The 15,400-nt window shown below is 37.1% G+C and overlaps 1 protein-coding gene across 10 annotated transcripts in view; it reads right to left on the bottom strand.

The window, feature by feature from the left end:
* The window catches only part of LOC132482951 (cilia- and flagella-associated protein 77-like), a 49,349-nt gene that overhangs the window by 248 nt on the left and 33,701 nt on the right, over positions 1-15,400 (bottom strand). For 3 of the 10 annotated variants that reach the window (XR_009531029.1, XM_060088215.1, XM_060088209.1), the window contains one exon: positions 10,818-13,308. The exons of 2 other annotated variants lie outside the window; for them this stretch is intronic. Coding sequence is in view for 3 of the 8 variants with exons in the window: in XM_060088215.1 (XP_059944198.1) it covers positions 13,297-13,308 (12 nt within the window). In the remaining 5 variants the exon portion in view is untranslated. Of the gene's footprint in view, positions 1-416; positions 1,040-10,817; positions 13,309-13,468; positions 14,751-15,400 lie in introns of those variants that run through there. 5 more of the 10 variants (XM_060088214.1, XM_060088211.1, XM_060088213.1 and 2 more) reach the window with 3 other exon arrangements.

The raw sequence follows: 15,400 nt of genomic DNA on the forward strand, positions 1-15,400 counted from the left end.
CTAGCAGAGGTTGGTTCATGAGGTTTAAGGAAAGAAACTGTCTCCATAACATCAAAAGTACCAGCTGAAGCAGCAAGTACTGATATAGAAGCTGCAGGAAGTTATCCAGAAGATGTAGCTAATATCATTAATGATAGTGGATACACTAAACAACAGATTTTCACTGTAGATGAAACAGCCTTCTACTGGAAGATGATGCCATCTAGAATTTTCCTAGCTAGAGAGGAGGAGTCAATGACTGGCTTCAAAGCCTCAAAGGACAGGTTGACCCTTGTTAGGGGCTAATGCAGCTGGCGACTTTGAGATGGAACCAATGCTCACTTACCATTCTGAAAATCCTAGGGCCCTAAAGAATTATGCTATACCTATTCTGCCTGTGCTCCGTAAATGCGACAGTAAAGCCTAAGGACAGCACATCTTTTTATAACATATATTTAATTTTTTTAGCCTGCTGTTGCGGCTGCTGCTCAGGTAAAAAGATTCCTTCCAAAATATTACTGCTCATTGACAATGCACTTGGTTACCTGAGAGCTCTGATGAAGATGTACAATGAGATAAATGTTTTCATGCCTGCCTACACAACATCCATTCTGCAGCCAAATGGTCAAGGAGTCACTTTGAGTTTCAAGGTTTATTGTTTAAAAAATACACACCATAAGACTATAGCCTATGAGATAATGTTTGCTCTGAGAGTTATGGATAAAGTAAATTGTAAACCTTCAGGAAAGGATTCACCATTCTAGCTGCCATAAGAGCATTCATGATTCATGTGAAGAAGTCAAAATACCAACACTAATAGGAGCTTGGAAAAAGTTGATTCCAACCCTCATGGATAACACTGAGGAGTTCAAGACTTCGGTGGAGAAAGTCTCTGCCGATTTAGTGGAAACAGTGAAAGAACCAGAATTATGATTGGAGCCTGAAGATGTGACTGAATTGCTGCAGTCTCATTATAAAACTTTAAAAGATGCAGAGTTGCTTCTTATGGGTGAGCCAAAACAGTGGTTTCTCGAGATGGAATCTACTCCTGGTGAACAGGCTGTGAAGATTGTTGAAATGACAACAAGGGATTTAGAATATTACATAAACTCATTTGATGCAGCAAATTTCATTGTCTGATGTTAAGAAATTGCCACATCAACCCCAACCTTCAGCAACCAAAATGAAACTACTCAGCAGCCATCAAGATCAGGGCAAGAGCCTCCACCAGCCAAAATGTAATGATTCACTTAAAGTTCAGATGATGGTTAGCAATTTTTTAGCAATAAAGTATTTTAAAATTAAGGTATGTACATTGTTTTTTAGACATAATACTATTGCATAAAACTTAATATACTACAGTATTGTGTAAACAACATTTATATACACTGGAAAACCAAATGAATTGTGTGACTCACTTTTTTTTGATATTTGCTTTACTGCAGTGGTTGGGAACCAAACCCAAAATATCACCAAGTTATGCCTGTATGCAATACAGTATTGTTAACTACTATCATTATGCTGATAATTAGATCTGCAGCACTTATATAACTGGATGAATATCTTTCAATTTCCCTCAAACCTCAGCTGCTGGCAAACACACTTTTCTGTTTCTATATGTTTGGCTTTTTTTTTTTTGATATAAGCGAGATCACAACCTGTTTCTTTTTATATGTCTGACTTACTTCACTTAACATAATGCCCTCAAGGTCCACTCATTTTGTTACAAAAGACAGCATTTTCCTTCTGCTTTGGCTAAATAACATTTTATTGCCACAATTTTTTTTCTGCCACACCAAATACTTTTCTGTGCCACATTTTCTTTATCCATCTATTCAACCTAAGTGTGTTGTTTCCCTGTGTTGGCAATAGAGAATGATGGTGCAGTGTACATGGGATGCAGGTATCTTTTTGAGTCGGTGTTTTAGCATCCTTTATATAAATACAAAAAGAGGTTTCTCTGGATGATTTGGTAGTTCTACTTTTCAACTTTTTGAGGAACCTCCAAACTGTTTTCTAGAGCGGCTACACCAATCAGCATTCCCAAAAAGAATGTAGGAGGGTTCCCTTTTGTCATGCCTGCTATCATCTCTTTTTTGATAATAGACAATCTAATAGATATGAGGTGATATTCCACTACAGAGTTTTTGCACTTTCCTAATGTATGTTCATTATTAGCCACTTATCAAGTATGTGTTTCTAATATTTTATGCTATTCTGTAGATTGCCTGTTAATTCTGTTGATTGTTTCCTTTATTATATAGGAATGTTTCAGTTCAATGTCACTTCACTTAACTTTTGATTTTGTTGCCTGCTCTACTGCTGTCATAGCCAAGAAATTATTGCCAAGGCCAATCTTGAGAAGTTTGTTCCTTATCTTTTCTCAATGGATTTGAAACTTTTTGATCTTATCTTTAAAACAATTTCCCCAACATTTTTGAGATATAATTGACAACGTTGGTAGTTTTAAGGTACACAGCATGATGATTAGATTTACATCTATGTTGTGAAATAATATGATAATAATGTCAGTTAATACTTCTCTCACCTCACATAGTTACCAATTTTTTGTGTGTGCTGTAAGAACATTGAAGATCTACTTTCCCAGTAACTTTTAAACATTCAATAAAGTATTGGTAACTAAGTCACTATCTTGTAATTTAGATCCCAAGAATTTACACATTTTATAACAGGAAATTTGTACTCTTTAACTATCATCTCCCTATATCTCCCAACCTCACACCTATTAAATACGTATACACTTTCTTTTTTGATGACCTCAGCCGTTTAGATTTCATAAATAAATGGGACCACACAGTTTGTCTTTATCTCTCTGATTGTTTCACTAAGCATAATGCCCACAAGTTTATTCCATGTGGTCATAAATTGCAGGTTTTCCTTTATATGGCTGTATAATATTCATTGTGGTAATATGTACAGTTCTTATTCCATTTAACCATTGATAAATACTTAGTGACTATACCTTGCATATTTTAGGTAAATATTAAAAAAGTGAACATGGGAGTGCAAATATCTTGGTAAAGTAACTGATTTCATTTAATTCAAAAATGTATATTCAGAAATGGAATTGCTAGATTATATGGTGGTAGTATTTTTAGTATTTTGAGGAACATCCGAATTATTTTCCATAGTGGTTGTACTAAGTTACATTCTCACCAACAGTCTGTAAGTGTTCCCTTTTTTCTACATTCTTGATGACACTTTTATATCTTGTCTTTTTCGTAATAACCCTTTTGAAATGTGTGAGCTGATATCTCATTGTGGTTTTATTTTGCATTTCTCTTACTATTAGAGACGTTGAGCATATTTTCATGTGTCTGTTGGTCATTTGTACATCTCCTATGGGGGGAATATGTCTGCTAAAGCCTTCAGCCCACTCTTTAATTAGATTATTCAACTTTTCAAAAAAAATTGAGTCCTTTTATGTTTGGACATTAGTCCCTTAACTGGCATGTAGTTGGCAAATCTTTCCTCCCATTCCATAGGAGAATTCCTATGCCTCCTATTCCATTGCCTCTTCACTCTGTTCAAGTTTCTTTTTGTGCAGAGGCTTTGAAATTTGGTGTTGTCACGCATGTTGATTTTTCTTTTTTTCCTTGTACTTTTGGTATCATATACAAAAAAGTCATTGCTGAGACAAATGTCAGGGAGATTTTTTTCTGTTATATTCTAGGGCTTTTGGAATTTCTGTTCATTTTGTGTTAATTTTTGAGTGGTCTAAGATGGGTGTTCAGTTTTATTCTTTTCCATGTGGATATCCAGTTTTTCCAACACCACTTAGTGTAGAAACTATTTTTTCTCCATTGTTTATTCTTGACGTTTTTGTCAAATATTAGTTGACTGTATATGCATGAGTGTATTTCTGGGCTCTCAATCCTGTTCTATTGGTCTATTGTCTGTTTTTATGCTAGTCTCACACTATTTTGATTACTGTAACTTTGTATTATAGTTTGAAACCAGGAAGTGAGATGCATCCAGCTTTGTTTATCTTGCTCAAAATTGCTTTGGCTATTTTCAGGGACCTTTGTTGTTTTGTATAATTTTTAGGATTGTTATTCTATTTCTAGGAAAATTGCCATTGAAAATTTGATTGGGATTCTATTGAATCTATAGATAGTTTTAGGTAGCATGAACATTTTAACAGTATTCATTGTTTCAATTCATAAACATGGGATAGGTTTCTATTTATTTGTGTCTTCTTAAGTTTTTTTAAATGTCATATTTTTTAGTGTACAGATATTTTATCTCCTTGCATAAATGTATTCCTAAGATTTTATTGTTTTTGGTGCTGTTGTAAATGGAAGTGTTTTATTTTTCTGTCAGCTATTTTCTTGTTAGTGTATAGAAATGCAACTAATTTTGTATTTTTATTTCATATCCAACAACATTATTGAATTCATTTATTAGTTCTAAAAGTTTCATGGGGTTTTTGGTGGAGTCCTTAGGATTTCCTGCATACAGAATATGTCATCTTCAAACAGAGACAGTTTCACTTCTTCCTTTCCACTTTTGATCCCTTTTATTTCTTTTCCTTTCCTAATGGTTCTGGCTAGGGATTCTACTACTTTGTTGAATAGGAGTGGTGATAGTGGGCATTTTTTATTTGTTCCTGTCTTAGAGGAAAATTTTTCAGCTTTTCACCATGAATATGATGATAGCTGTGGCTTGTTAACATATGAGCTTTATTATATTTAAAATGTTTCTTCTCTACCAAGTTAGTTGAGAGCTTTAATCAAGAAAGCTTAAAAAATTCTTTCAAATACCTCTTCTGCATGCTATTCGTGTGGTTAATTAAATTTATTGATTTGAAAATGTTAACTCCCCTTGCATACCCAGGAATTATCTTACCTTATCATGTTGATCCTTTTAGTGTACTATTGAATTTGGTTTGCTAGAATTTTGTTGAGAATTTTTTTTTTTTTTTTTTTTTTTTTTTGCTGTACGCGGGCCTCTCACTGCTGTGGCCTCTCCCGTTGTGGAGCACAGGCTCCGGACACACAGGCTCCGCGGCCATGGCTCGCGGGCCCAGCCGCTCCGCGGCATGTGGGATCTTCCGGGATCGGGGCACGAACCTGTGTCCCCTGCATCGGCAGGCGGACTCTCAACCACTGCGCCACCAGGGAAGCCCTGTTGAGAATTTTTGCATTTATATGTACAAGGATATTAGTCTGTAAGTTCTGGGTATTTTGGTTGTTGTTGTCTTTCCCTTGTTGTGTCCTTATGTAGCTTTGTTAATCAGGACAATGCTGGTTTTATAAAATGAATTTGGAAATGTTCCTTCTTTTTTAGTTATTTGGGAGAGTTTGGGAAGGACTGGCAATAAATCTTCATTAAATGTTCAGTAGAATTCACCCTTGAAACTATCTGATGCTGGGCTTCTCTTTGTTGGGAGAGTTTTGAATACTGCATCAATTTCCTAAGTCATTATTTGTATGATCAAGATTTTTTTTTGTTGTTTTTTGACTTCTTCATGATTCAGTTTTGGTACATTGTATATTGAGGTTGGTGGATATTTATCCATTTTTCTCACCCACTTTGTTAGCATTCTTTATAATGATTGGTATGCTATGGTCTCAGGTGCAATTTCTCCTCTTTCAGTTAAAGTTTTATTTATTAAGTTATCATTTTCTCTTTGTTAGTCTAGCTAAAGCTTGTAAATTTTATTATCCTTTCCAAATACTAACTTTTGGATTCAGTTTTTTGGTAATTATCTGATTTTTATTTTATTCATTTCCACTTGAAACTTTCTTATTTTTTCCTTTTATTCTTGTAGCTTAATTTTCTTTTTTCCTAGTCCTTCAGGTATAAGGATAAGTCGTTTGTTTTAGATCATTCTTTTAATATAAGAATTTATGATTGCTAAAAAATAATTCATTCCTCAGACTGATTTTACTACATCCCCAAAGTTTCGGTATGTTGTCATTTTTGTTTATCTGAAGATAGTTTCAGATTTCCCTTTTGACTTCTTCCTTGACCCATTGATTTTTCCAGTGTGTGCTTTATAATTTTACATATTAGGAATTTTTCAATTTTTCTCTTCTTATTGATTTCTAGCTTCATAACGTCATGATCAGAAAGGATGCTGAATGTGGTTTTGATCTTAAATTTGTTAAAGCTTGCTTTATGTCCCAAGACAGGGTCTATCCTGGGGAATGTTTCATCAGCACTTAATAAGAATGTGGATTCTGGTACTGTTGGATGGAAGTTCTATATAAGTTTATTAGGTACATTCTGTGTCTTTATTAATTTTCTAAGGTAGAAAGTGGGATAATATAGTTCCTTACTATTATTAGTTTTACTGTTGATTTCTCCTATCAGATCTGTTAATGGTTGATTTAAATATTTATTTAATCCTTCAACGTTCAGTACATATATATTTACAATTATTATATCCTCTTGATAAAGTGAGTCATTATCACTGTATAGTGACCTTCTTTATCTCTTGTGAACTATTTTGACTGAAAATCTGTATTACCTTTGATTGGGAGAGCCAGTCCTGCTCTTGTTTGGAAACTGTTTGGATTATCAGTTTCTATTCCCTCACCTTCAGCTTATGTGTGTCTTTAAGTTAAAATGGCTCTTGTAGACAGCATTTTTTATAAACGTCTATATTGGAGTATAATTGCTTTACAATGTTGTGTTAGTTTCTGCTGTATAACAAATGAATCAGCTATAGATATACATATATTGCCATATCCACTCCCTCTTGCATCTCTCTCCCACCCTCCCTATCCCACCAAGCTAGGTGGTCACAAAGCACTGAACTTATCTCCCTGTGCTATGCAGCTGCTTTCCACTAGCTATCTATTTTACATTTGGTAGTGTATATATGTCCATACAACTCTCTCACTTCATTCCAGCTTACCCTTTCCCCTCCCCATGTTCTCAAGTCGATTCTCTACATCTGCATCTTTATTCCTGTCCTGACTCTACATTCATCAGAATCTTTTTTTTTTTAGATTCCATATATATGTGTTAGCATACAGTATTTGTTTTTCTCTTTCTCACTTACTTCACACAGTATGACAGACTCTAAGTCTATCCACCTCACTACAAATAGCTCAATTTCATTTCTATTTATGGTTGTGTAATATTCCATTGTATATATATGCAATGGCTTCTTTATCCATTCATCTGTCGATGGAGAGTTAGGTTTTTCCGTGTCCGGGCTATTGTAATTACACCTGTAATGAACTTTGTGGTCCATGACTCTTTTTGAATTATGGTTTTCTCAGGGTATATGCACAGTAGTGGGATTGTTGGGTCATATGGTAGTTTTATTTTTAGTTTCTTAATGACCTCCATACTGTTCTCCATACTGACTGTAACAATTTACATTCCCCCCAACAGTGCCAGAGGGTTCCCTTTCTCCACACCCTCTCCAGAATTTATTGTTTGTAGATTTTTTGATGATGGCTATTCTGAGTAGTGTGAGGTGATACCTCATTGTAGATTTGATTTACATTTCTTTGATGATTCATGATGTTGAGCAACCTTTCATATGTGTTATTGCAATCTGTATATCATCTTTGGAGAAATGTCTATTTAGGTCTACCCATTTTTGGATTGTTTTTTGTGTTTTTTTGGTTTTGAGCTGCATGAGCTGTTGGTAAATTTTGGGGATTAATCCTTTGTCAGTTGCTTCATTTGTAAGTATTTTCTCCCATTCTGAGGGTTGTCTTTTGGTCTTGTTTATGGTTTCCTTTGCTGTGCAAAATCTTTTAAGTTTCATTAGGTCTAATTTGTTTAATATTGTTTTTATTTCCATTTCTCTAGGAAGTGGGTCAAAAAGAATCTTGCTGTGATTTATGTCATAGAGTGTTCTCCCTATGTTTTCCTCTAAGTGTTTGATAGTGTCTGACCTTACATTTAGGTCTTTAATCCATTTGCATTTATTTTTATGTATGGTGTTAGGGAGTGTTCTAATTTCGTTCCTGTACATGTAGCCATCCAGTTTTCCCAGCACCACTTGCTGAAGAGGATGTCTTATCTCATTGTATATTCTTGCCTCCTTTATAAAAAAATAAGGTGACCATATGTGCATGGGTTTACCTTTGGGCTTTCTATCCTGTTCCATTGATCTATATTTCTGCTTTTGTGCCAGTACCATACTGTCTTGATTACTGTAGCTTTGTAGAATAGTCTGAAGTCCAGGAGCTGATTCATCCAGCTCCATTTTTCTTTCTCAAGTTTGCTTTCACTATTCAGTGTCTTTTTTGTTTCCATACACATTGTGCAATTTGTTTCTTCTAGTTCCCTGGAAAATGCCTTTCCTAATTTGATAGGGATTGCATTGACTCTGTAGATTGTTTTGGGTTATACAGTCATTTTCACAATGTTGATTCTTCCAACCCAAGAACATGATATATGCCTCCTGTTTGTATCCTCTTTCATTTCTTTCATCAGCGTCTTAGCTTTGTTTGCATACAGGTCTTTTGTCTCCCTGGGTAGGTTTATTCCTATTCTTTCTGTTGCAATGGTAAATGAGAATGTTTCCTTAATTTCTCTTTCAGATTTTTCATCATTATCATATAGGTATGCCAGAGATTTCTTTGCATTCATTTTGTATCCTGCTACTTTTCCAAATTCATTGATTAGCTCTAGCCATTTTCTGGTAGCATCTTTAGGATTCTCTATGTATAGCATCATGTCATCTGCAAACAGTGACAGTTTTACTCCTTTTCCAATATGGATTCTTTTCATTTCTTTTCCTTCTCTGATTATTGTCACTAAAACTTCCAAAACTATGTTGAATAATAGTGCTGAGAGTGGGCAACCTTGTCTTCTTCCTGATCTTAGTGGAAATCATTTCAGTTTTATACCTTTTTGAAGGGTGTTTTCTGTGGATTTGTCATATATGGACTTTGTTATGTAGACGTAAGTTCCCTCTATGCCTACTTTCAGGAGATTTTTGATCATAAATGGGTGTGGAATTTTGTTGAAAGCTTTTTATGCATGTATTGAGATTATGTGGTTTTTAACCTTCAATTTGTTAATATGGTGTATCACATTGAATGATTTGCATATACTGAGGAATCCTTGCATTGCTGGGATAAATCCCACTTTATTATAACGCATGATCCTTTTAATATGCTGTTCGATTCTGTTTGGTAATATTTTGTTGAGTATTTTACACCTATGTTCGTCAGTGATATTGGCCTTTCTTTGTGAAATATTTGTTTGTTTTTGATATCAGGGTAATGGTGGCCTCAAAGAATGAGTTTGGGAGTGTTCCTCCCTCTGCTGTATTTTGGAAGCTTTTGAGAAGGACAGGTGTTAGCTATTCTAAATGTTTGGTAGAATTCACCTGTGAAGCCATCTGGTCTTCAATTTTGGTTTGTTGGAAAAATTTTAACCACGGTTTCAAGTTCAGTGCTTGTGATTGGTCTGTTTATATTTTCTATTTCTTCCTGGTTGGGTCTCAGAAGGTTGTGCATTTCTAAGAATTTGTCCATTTCTTCCAGGTTGTCCATTTTATTGGCATATAGTCGCTTGTAGTAATCTCTCATGATCTGCTGTATTTCTGCAGTGTAATTTTTTACTTCACCTTTTTCATTTCTAGTGTTTTTGATATGAGTCTATTCACTTTTCTTCTTGATGAATCTGGCTAATGGTTTATCAATTTTATTTACTTTTTCAAAGAACTAGCTGTTAGTTTTATTGATCTTTGTTATCATTTCCTTAATTTCTTTTCCATTTATTTCTCATCTGATATTTATGATTTCTTTAATTTTGCTAACTTTGCTTTTTCTGTTCTTCTTTCCCTAATTGTTTTAGGTGTAAAGTTAGGTTGTTTATTTGAGATTTTTCTTGTTTCTTGAGGGATCATTGTATTGTGATAAACTTTCCTCTTGGAACTACTTTTGCTGCATCCAGTAGGTTTTTGTTAATCGTGTTTCATTGTCATATATTTCTAGGTATTTTTTGATTTCCTCTTTGACATTTTCAGTGATCTCTTGCTTATTTAGTTCTGTATTGTCTAGCCTCCATAATTTGTAGTTTTTGCAGTTGTTTCCTGTAATTGATGTCTAGTGTCATGATTTTGTGATGGGAAAAGATTATTTATATGATTACAATTTTCTTGAATGTTTGATTTGTGACCCAAGATATGATCTATCCTGGAGAACATTCCATGAGCACTTGAGAAGAAAGTGCATTCTGTTGATTTATATGGAATATCCAATAAATATCAATTAAGTCTATCTTGTTTAATGTATCATTTAAAGCTTGTGTTTCCTTTCAGTTTGGATGATCTGTCCATTGATGAAAGTGTGGTGCTATAGTCTCCTACTATGATTGTGTTATTGTCAATTTCCCCTTTTATGGTTGTTAGCATTTGCCTTATATATTGACGTGCTCCTATGTTGGGTGCCTAAATATTTACAATTGTTATACCTTCTTTTTGGATTGATCCTTTGATCATTATGTAGTGTCCTTCTTCATCTCTTATAGTAGTCTTTATTTTAATGTTTATTTTCTCTGCTGAGATAATTGCTACTGAAACTTTCTTTTTATTTCCATTTTCATGGGCTATCTTTTTCCATTCCCTCACTTTCAGTCTGTAGGTGCCCCTAGCCTGAAGTGGGTCTCTTGTAGACAACATATATATGGGTCTTATTTTTGTATCCATTCAGCCAGTCTGTGTCTTTTTGTTTTAGCATTTATTACATTTACATTTTTTTTACATCTTTGTTGGAGTATAATTGCTTTACAATGGTGTGTTAGTTTCTGCTTTATAACAAAGTGAATCAGTTATACATATACATATGTTCCCATATCTCTTCCATCTTGCATCTCCCTCCCTCCCACCCTCCCTATCCCACTGCTCTATTTGGTAACAAAGCACCGAGCTGATCTCCCTGTGCCATGTGGCTGCTTCCCACTAGCCATTTTACATTTGGTAGTGTATATATGTCCATGCGACTCTCTCACTTTGTCACAGCTTACCCTTCCCCCTCCCCATATCCTCAAGTCCATTCTCTAGTAGGTCTGTGTCTTTATTCCTGTCTATGCCTAGATTCTTCATGACATTTTTTTTCTTAAATTCCATATATATGTGTTAGCATACGGTATTTGTCTTACTCTTTCTGACTTACTTCACTCTGCATGACAGACTCTAGGTCCATCCACCTTTAAGATAGTAATCAATATGTATGTTACTATTAGTATGTGTGTGTGTGTGTGTGTGTGTGTGTGTGTGTGTGTGTGTTACTCGGGCCTGTCACTCTTGTGGCCTCTCCCATTGTGGAGCACAGGCTCCGGACGCACTGGCTCAGTGGCCATGGCTCATGGGCATGATCCCATATGGGATCTTCCTGGAACTGTGGATGAACCCGTGTCCCCTGCATCAGCAGGCGGACTCTCAACCACTGCACCACAATGGAAGCCCCCTATTAGTATTTTCTTAATTGTCTTGGGTTTGTTATTGTAGGTCTTTTCCTTCTCTTGTGTTTTCTGCCTAGACAAGTTCCTTTAGCATTTGTTGTAAAGCTGGCTTTGTGGTGCTGAATTTGCTCAGCTTTTGCCTCTCTGTAAAGGTTTTAATTTCTTCATTGAATCTGAATGAGATCCTTTCTGGGTAGAGTAACCTTGGTTGTACATTTTTAACTTTCATCACTTTAAATATTTCCTATCACTTTCTTCTGGTTTGCAGAGTTTCTGCTGAAAGATCAGCTATTATCCTTATGGGGATTCCCTTGCACATTATTTGTTGCTATTCCTTTGCTGCTTTTAATATTTTTCTTTGTATTTAATTTTTTGTTGTTGTTGTTGTATGTGGGCCTCTCACTGCCGTGGACCCTCCCATTGCAGAGCACAGGCTCCGGACGCGCAGGCCCAGCAGCCATAGCTCACGGGAGCAGTCGCTCCGCGGCATGCGGGATCTTCCCGAACTGGGGCATGAACCCGTGTCTCCTGCATTGGCAGGCGGACTCTCAACCACTGCGCCACCAGTGAAGCCCTGTATTTAATTTTTGATAGCTTGATTAATATGTGTCTTGTTGTGTTTCTCCTTGGATTTATCCTGTAATGGACTCTGCACTTTCTGGAGTTGATTGTCTATTCCTTTTCCCATATTTGGGAAGTTTTGAACTATAACCTCTTCAATTATCTTTTCAGTTTCCCCTTCTTTTTATCTTATTTTCTGGGACCCCTATAATTCGAATGTTGTTGCATTTAATGTTGTCTCAGAGGTCTCTAGGACTGTCCTCAATTCTTTTCATTCTGTTTTCTTTATTTTTCTCTGTGGTAGTTATTTCCACTATTTTGTCTTCCAGGTCACTTATCCATTCTTCTTCCTCATTGATTCTGCTACTGATTCCTTCTAGAGATTTTTTTTTTTTTTTTTTTTTTTTTTTTTTTTTTGCGGTATGCGGGCCTCTCACTGTTGTGGCCTCCCCCGTTGCGGAGCACAGGCTCCGGACGCACAGGCTCTGGACGCGCAGGCTCAGCGGCCATGGCTCACGGGCCCAGCCGCTCCGCGGCATATGGGATCCTCCCAGACCGGGGCACGAACCCGTATCCCCTGCATCGGCAGGCGGACTCTCAACCACTTGCGCCACCAGGGAGGCCCCCTTCTAGAGATTTTTAAATTTCATTTATTGCATTGTTCATCATTGTTTGTTTGCTCTTTATTTCCTCTATGTCTTTGTTAAAACTTTCTTATATTTACTCCATTCTATTTCCAAGATTTTGGATCATCTTTCCTCTCATTACTCTGAATTCTTTTTCATATAGACTGCTTATTTCCTCTTCATTTGTTTGGTGTGGTGCATTTGTATCTTGCTCCTTCAACTGCTGCATATTTCTTTCTTCTCATTTTGTTTAAATTACAGTGTTTGGGATCTCCTTTTCACAGGCTGCAGGTTTGTAATTCCCATTGTTTTTGGTGTCTTCAGCTGGTGGGTAGGGTGGTTCAATGGGTTGTGTAGGCTTTCTGGTGTAGGGGAGTGGTGCCTATGTTCTGGTGGATGAGGCTGGATCTTGTGTTCTTGGTGATCAGGACTGCATCTGGTGGTGTGGTTTGGGGTCTCTGTGAACTTACGATTTTAGGCAGCCTCTCTGCTAATGGGTGGTTGTGTTCCTCTCTTGCTACTAGTTTGGCATGGGGTGTCCAGTTCTGGAGCATGCTGGTCGTTGAGTGGAGCTGGGTCTTAGTGTTAAGATAGAGATTTCTGGGAGACCTCTCACAGATTGATATTACTTGGGGCTGGGAAGTCTCTGGTGGTCCAGTATCCTGTACCTGGATCTTCCGCCTCAGAGTCAGGCTAGACACTTGGCTTGAGCAGCAAGACCCTTCTAGCCACATGGCTCAGTAGAAAATGGAGAAAGAAAAGAAAGAAAAAATAAAATAAAGTTATTAAAATAAAAAAAGTTTTAAATATAAAAAATTAAAAATATATATTATTATAATATAAACTAATTAAAAAAAAGAGAAGAGAGTAACAAAACCAATTAGCAAATCCACCTATGACAAGTGCTAGAAACTAAACTAAGATGAACATAAAAATCATAAACTAGTCAGCTGCATACGGAAAATCTCAAGTCTATAGCTGCTCCCAAATTCCACCGCCTCAAATTTGGGATGATTGGTTGTATGTTCAGGTATTCCATGGATGTAGGATACATCAAGTTGATTGTGGGGACTTAATCCACTGCTCCTGAGGCTGCATGGAGAGATTTCTCTTTCTCTTTTTTGTTCTCACAGCTCCTAGTGTTCAGCTTTGGATTTGGTCCCACGTCTGCATGTAGGTCGCCCTCTGGCGTCTGTTCTTCACCCAGACTGGAGAGAGTTAAAGGAGCAGCTGATTCAGGGGCTCTGCCTCACTCAGGCTGTGGAGAGGCAGGGGTATGGAATGTGGGGCGAGGCTATGCGGCAGAGGTAGGCATGACATTGCAACTGCCTGAGGTGTGCCCTGTGTTCTACCAGGGAAGTTGGCCCTGGATCACGGGACCCTGACAATGGCGGGCTGCACAGGCTCCCAGGAGAGGAGTTGTGGATAGTGACCTGTGCTTGCACACTGTATTCTTGGTGGCTGCAGCAGCAGCCTTAGTGTTTCATGCCCTTCTCTGATGTCCTCACTGATAACCACGTCTCACACCTGTCTCTGAAACTGGTTTAGGTGGCGCTCTGAATCCCCTCTCCTCGTGCACCCCGAAAAAATGGTCTCCTGCCTCTTAGGCAGTTCCAGACTTTTTTTCCGGACTCCCTCTCCGCTAGCTGTGGGGCACTAGCCCCCTTCAGTCTCTCTTCACACAGCCAACCACAGTGTTCTCCCTGAGATCTGATCTACGAAGCCTGAGCCTCAGCTTCCAGCCCCCGCCTGCCCTGGCGGGGGAGCAGACAAACCTTTCGGGCTGGTGAATGCTGATCAGCACCGATCCTCTGTGCGGGAATCTCTGCACTTTGCCCACCGCACCCCTGTTGCTGTGCTCTCGTCCGTGGCTCTGAAGCTTCCCCACCGCCACCCCACTGTCTCCACCAGTGAAGATCTTCCTAGTGTGTGGAAACTTTCCGCCTTCACAGCTCCCTTCCAGAGGTGCAGGTCCCATCCCTATTCTTTTGTCTCTGTTTTTTTTCTGTTTTCTTTTGCCCTACACAGGTACGTGGGGAGTTTCTTGCCTTTTGGAAAGTATGAAGTCTTCTGCCAGTGTTCAGTAGGTGTTCTGTAGCAGTTGTTCCACATTTAGTTGTATTTTTGGGGAGAAAGGTGATCTCCGTATCTTACTCCTCTGCCATCTTGAAGGTCCTCCTGAAATTCGCCTTTTAATTTTACTTCTTTAGTTTAAAATACATCACACATTCAAAATATACAGGAAACATGTAGGTTCAGCTTAAAAAGGGAAGAGGTTTTACTCTCCTTTCCCCTTCTTGAACTACCTTCCCATCCTGTACCACAGAGATAATCTTTCCCTGACTTTTTTAAAAAAGAATGAGTTATATATATTTTAGGTGTATATGATAACTTGATATACATACATAATGAAATGATCATTGTAGTCAGGGTAAAATACTTATCTCCTTATTTATCTCCTTATCTCATAACCATACCTTTACAATTTACATTGACAATTACTCCTTGTAACTACAAGGTTAATTATTTGATTCAGTATTCCCAGTTATAATTATTCATCCCACAGATATTAAATTTATGTTTACATAAAAGCTGCACATAAATGGTTATGTAAACTGTATTCATAATCACCAAAAACTGGAAACAATTTAAATGTCCTTCAAAGTATAAAAGAAAAACTGGTATATTTTCTTGAGAGGACACTATTCAGTAATAAAAAGAAATGAACTATTGATGTGTACAACAATGTGAATATACCTCAGATTAATCATGAAGAAATCAGTCTCAGAGGTTATATACTGTATGATTTTATTTATACAACATTCTAG

Source organism: Mesoplodon densirostris, assembly GCF_025265405.1.
Source record: "Mesoplodon densirostris isolate mMesDen1 chromosome Y unlocalized genomic scaffold, mMesDen1 primary haplotype SUPER_Y_unloc_1, whole genome shotgun sequence".
NCBI lineage: Eukaryota > Metazoa > Chordata > Mammalia > Artiodactyla > Ziphiidae > Mesoplodon > Mesoplodon densirostris.